The sequence below is a fragment of the Hipposideros armiger genome, unplaced genomic scaffold (assembly GCF_001890085.2).
Source record: "Hipposideros armiger isolate ML-2016 unplaced genomic scaffold, ASM189008v1 scaffold_51, whole genome shotgun sequence".
Classification (NCBI taxonomy): Eukaryota; Metazoa; Chordata; class Mammalia; order Chiroptera; family Hipposideridae; genus Hipposideros; species Hipposideros armiger.
The window spans coordinates 278,642-284,229 of NW_017731401.1; the positions used below are offsets into that span (position 1 = coordinate 278,642).

The 5,588-nt window shown below is 40.0% G+C and overlaps 1 protein-coding gene across 1 annotated transcript in view; it reads left to right on the forward strand.

Annotated features, from left to right (window-relative positions):
- SRGAP1 (SLIT-ROBO Rho GTPase activating protein 1) overlaps positions 1–5,588 on the forward strand; it is a 300,419-nt gene that overhangs the window by 151,205 nt on the left and 143,626 nt on the right. The window contains exon 2 of the mRNA XM_019640518.1: positions 3,294–3,489. Coding sequence (XP_019496063.1) covers positions 3,294–3,489 — 196 coding nt within the window. The remainder of the gene's footprint in view (positions 1–3,293; positions 3,490–5,588) is intronic.

The window sequence follows — 5,588 nt, forward strand, 5'->3', positions numbered from 1 at the left end:
TTTTTTTTTTTTTTTTTTTAAAGAATAACATCCCAGTTGGTCACTGTTTTTGTTTGGAGTTTTCATTTAAGAGTTTTTGGGGTTTTTTTTATAGATCTTCTTTTGTTATTTACATGCACTTTTAGCTTTATCATCTAGAATAAACATCTAGAGTTGTTATAAATCTGAAATAGTTCAGTGGGCTTAAACAGGATGTGTGACAAGTTATATAAGCCAGCAAACTCTTTGGTTCTGTTCATGGGCCTTGAGACAATGTTAGAACGTTTTGATTCTTTGGGGGAGGGGATTCATAACTAACCCTCAAAATTTATGTTCCATGGAAAGCATACCCAGCCACATCTTTTTTCCAGCAACAGACTGAACATTCAAAGCAGGCTTTGTGTGCAGTGGCAGAGCAGTTTGTCTGAGCCTATAGATTTTTGTGTAAACATGAGCTGCTTTCTTCCGTGGGTATTTAAAGCTGAAAGCCTCCCTGAGTACGCTGTATGTGAGGGTCCCAAGACCCGGTCAGGAGTGTGGAGTTATTTTTTGTTTCTTTTTTTGTTTTTACTAGGGAACAGCCATGGTCATTGGTTACACATTGTTTTCATGATACAATGGCATAGTTGACTCTTTTAAGGAGGGCGCAGCTCACAGCGGCCCATGCGGGGATAGAACCAGCAAACTTGGTGTTATCAGCACCACACTCTAACCAAATGAGCTAACCAGTCACCCCAGGAGTGTGGGTTTTGACTGGCGTTCTTGGTCCAGGTTCTTTCTTCCAAGCCTGGGAAATTGCTGGCTCTGCTGTCACAACCTGTTAAGCGCTGGCTGTCGAATGCCCTGGTATGAGGACCATGCAGAGCAGAAATAACAGCCGCATACCTGTCTGTTGGGGCCCTCGTTGGCTTTGGTGTCTTCCCTCAGCTGCTTGGGGCAGCCTTGAAACTGATGGTAATTTTGACTTTCTTTACTTCTTAGGAAAGACCAGAACTTGTTGTCTCCAGTGAACTGCTGGTATTTGCTCCTAAACCAAGTGAGGAGAGAAAGCAAAGACCATGCAACCCTGAGTGACATCTATCTGAACAATGTGATTATGCGGTTCATGCAGATAAGTGAGGATTCCACCAGGATGTTTAAAAAGGTATACTCCACCATTCCTGCCATAGTGTGCTTTCCTATAACCACTCTGCCTAGGACCACGACTGAGAAAGGGCTGGTGCCTTAAGTACTTAATTGGACTCCATTTTAGGTAAAAAATTAAATGAATGAAGTTTTTAAAGACACAGAATAAGAAGTTAACCCTGAGCAAGCATACAGGAAGAGTTAAATCCCTGAATCTGTGACCTGAGCAATGTGAGCAAAATTTTGAAATGAGATGTACTGCCAGTTGCACCTCTCTCCTTAGGAACGGACTGCTGCAGTTATGAAAAAACAGATCGAGAGAGGAAAGGGCTTACATTCTGTGTGTTGGGCTCACTCATGATCAGAGACTTGTAAAGAACAAGATAGGCAGATGTGCTGCCCTCGCGGGAAAATGTTATCACAATTTCTACTTCTTCCCCACCAGATCAGCAGCAGAGGCTGTGATGGAGTGACATGAAAACAATTTCACTGGGCACAGAAAATTCTGTCCCTTCCCTGCCAGAGAGCTTCCTCTTTCCCGAATCCATTTTTAAAAAAAATAGGAACTGGGCTTTTAAGGCTTCTTATCATTGTTACTAGTCTCAGCCAGCTCTCAGCAATTTTTTTGTTGTTTGGACATTTTTGTTGAGAACAATAACAAAATTGAACCATTTCCTGTGAAGAGAACGCAGCTACTTGCCCAATTAGACTAGCTTTCAGTTTTCATGTTTATAGGACAAGGGTTCCCCCCCACCCTCCACCTCAGCTTTGTACTAGTGGTACTATACCAATATCTGTACCTCTAGTCAGTAAGGACTTACTAGTTTCAGAAAGGCGGGGGGGGGACGTGAAGGGAGAAACACGTTGTAGACTAATGACATATTTATGTTTTAAAGGGGCCCCTTAAAACAAAGACGTAGTGTTAAGCAGGCCAGCTGGAAAACTTCTTAGTCATGTTCAATGTATCCACGTTAGATTTGATTTCTGACCTAGAAATGGAATTTAGCACACTCCAAGGTATCTTTTGCTCTAGTAAAGAGAGGGGGGGGGGATGTTTCAAACAAAGGAGAAATTTAAAAAACTTAGAACTAAGAGCATATGAATTAAGAAGAAAATAGAGAAATATCCTTCTCTAGTAAAGGTGGGGGGAAACGTTTCAAACAAAGGAGAAATTTAAAAAACATAGAACTAAGAGCATGTGAATTAAGAAGAAAATAGAGAAATATCCTGTGTGTCTTAAAAAGTACAAATTAAAANAAGAGAAAATAAAGAAGTTTTTCAAATAAATTATTCTTGTCTTTGGAGGTTAGCCCTGGATCTGAGAACAAAAACAAATCAGTGGTTATTAGTTACTGTATCTCATTTTCCAAAAACACATGTTTCATTGTTATAGTTATTTACAGATAGTTTTATAATACACACTTCTGATTTTCTGTTTTTCTGAAATCACTGAATGACTGATAATCATGGTCCTAATGCATTAAAATTGTGGAAGAATTCTTTTCAGGAATATACATGTTGATAAGGCTGTTACTTTGAACAGTGTGTCCAAGTAAAGGCCAAGTGAAGAGCTCTTGATGAGCAGAACAATAAAATGGAATCCAAGGGTAGCCCCATTATAAATGGATTATTTGGATGTAGAAAGAAATTATTTTTAGCTACAGCATCCCTATAAGCTCTGAAGCTATGTGTTTTACAAACTAGAAATTTATGCAGTAAATAAAAATTACCAGATGTCAGTGTCCATATGTGCCAACTGGCAAATCTGTGGTGGTTCAGAAGTCTGGAAGAAATGATGCTCACTTCTTTGCCATTCAAACTCAAAGGGATAGTTGAGGTAAAATGCTGTTGGAAAAAATTACAATGTGCTCAGCTACCCAAAGATGTCACATGTTACGAATTGTTATCTGAAAAGCTTTAATTTTTTCCCCTAGTGACTCCATGCGTGTTTGTGGCATTGCGAATGTAGCGCATGTTTCTAATTTATTACAGTCTTTCCCGAGGCTTGTGTCATTCTTTTAAAGGGTCAGCATGGACTTTATTTAAAGAGCCGACCTGGACACAGCCATTTCATAAAGGTCCGCTACAGAGCTATATGTGTATTAGGACTCATGACTTTCATTTTGTGCAAACCAGCACACCTCAGTAATTTTCGTGACATCATCACATAGATTTTCTTCTCTCCTTAGAAATTCGGGCTCAACTGGTAGAACAACAAAAATGCCTGGAGCAGCAAACGGAGATGCGAGTTCAGCTTCTCCAGGACCTGCAAGATTTCTTCCGGAAAAAAGCAGAAATTGAGACGGAATATTCCCGGAACCTTGAGAAGTTAGCGGAAAGGTTCATGGCAAAAACCAGAAGCACAAAGGATCATCAGCAGTACAAGTAAGAGAGACCTGACCCAGGTTCACCGTTCCAAGGTGATAGCCTACCTTTTTACCACCCTTTGTTGGTTTTAGAATTTGCCCTTTTTGTCTGATAAGCTGTTGATTGGCATGTCCCCATAGATAAAAGCAGCCGTCTGTGTTTATAATTTGTGAGCATCAATTTATCACAGTTTAAATTAATACTATTTTCTTCACACTTTTCTCTTTCCAATAAATATATATATTTGTGGGTCACTTTATATTCAAGAAGAAAAAGTGTTTATGTAAGTCTTGATTAACGAAAACTAGGAATTGATATCTGTCATAGGTAGATAACTTGGATGGGCAAATTGAAAATAGCTGATTCTTCAAACCAAGACCTCAGGATTTCTGCAGGATTTTACGTAAAAATAAGCAGTTAGGGTTGCTTACATTTTGTCCCCCATTCCCCATCATGTTTATGGTCATTACAGTTGAGACCAGCTTAAAACAAAGTCCTTTGGTAAAATGCTTATGATTGAATTTAATTAAACCGTATATTAATTGTATTTTATTTATTTAAGAAAATACATACTGCTCTTTCTGATGATGAAATTTACTTTATAAATTAAATCCTAGAGCCAGAGAGATACAAGTAGGCAGACAACTCCAATAGAGTATACAGGTACGACATGGAGAAGCACAGGATGTTATGGACAGACCGACAGAGATCCATCCCATAGTGGAAGTGGGGAAGGGAAGTCAAGGAAAGGTCCTGGGAGATGATACCTAAGTGAAGACCTGAAGGACTGCTTGGCCATTTAGGGGGACCAGAGCAGGATGTCCCCGGCATGAGGGACCGGAAGGGAAGGGGTGTAGGGCAGCTTTGCAGAACAGAAAAGTCATCCAGTGGGAGTGACTAGTGAGGCGGCGAGCTGCAAGGCTGCAGGTGCAAATGGTGCCAGATCATGGCAGCCTGTAGAGCCTGCTCAATATTTTGGACTTAATCCTGAAGGCATGAGGAGCCTTTGGAGACTTTTAAGTAGAAGGGCAGGCAGCTCAGACCAGCATTTTAAAATTATGACAAAGGCCATAGAAAGGATTGTGGACGGGAAGACGAGAGAGGGAGACAGTATAGGGGACTCTGGCATGAACTAGCAGCATGGCCAGTAGAAATAGACTTGGTTAGGAGATATTAGAGATATTAAAAAGGCAGCGCAGTCTTTCATTTCTGGAAACGTTGTTTAGATCATCTAAAAAGTACTTCCGCCACAGAACTCCCAGAAATCTGATTAAAATATAATAGACAGTCTTTGTTAAATGTATAACTGAACTCATAGGAAAGTAAGGGAAATTTCCAGGGGCCAAAAAAGGAAGAGGGAACTGAAAATCAAATTGGCAGTTGTATCCGCCGTTAAGTCCCCCATGGGGACAGAAGATGGGGCTTGGGCAAGGTAAAGAGTTGGAAATGAGGGCTTCCCCACCACCAACCTCACTGCATTGCATCCCAACCTCAAACCAGGACCAGAAGAATACTATCTCAGTGAAATGATGAAACAGAAAACCATCCATCCCCCCGCACAGGGTGACAGCAAGGAGGCCTGTCTGCCCGGCGTGGGGGCTGCAGAGGTGCATGTCCTTGCTGTCACCAGTGTTTGAGGTTCCATTTTTTGCCCCTCCGTGGCCTTGGATCCTACATAAAAAGTAGAGTGGACACTATCCCTGGGGAACATTGGCAGAAGCAAATGCAAAACCATCTTGAATCTGAGGGACTTACTGGCAGAAAGACCCGACTTAATGATTTAGTTTCTAATTTAATTAATATTCAGTTATAAATGCTCGTGAATAATAGGAGGATAACACATCTGATAAAATGGCACTTGTGTTCCTGTATTAGGATAAACATTCAATGCCATTTTACAGTTCCATTTTGAAGTAAATACAAAACAAAAAACATATAAAACATTGTACTTTGATTTTTTTTTTTTGATTTTTTTTTTTTAAAGAATAACATCCCAGTTGGTCACTGTTTTTGTTTGGAGTTTTCATTTAAGAGTTTTTGTTTTTTTTTTATAGATCTTCTTTTGTTATTTACATGCACTTTTAGCTTTATCATCTAGAATAAACATCTAGAGTTGT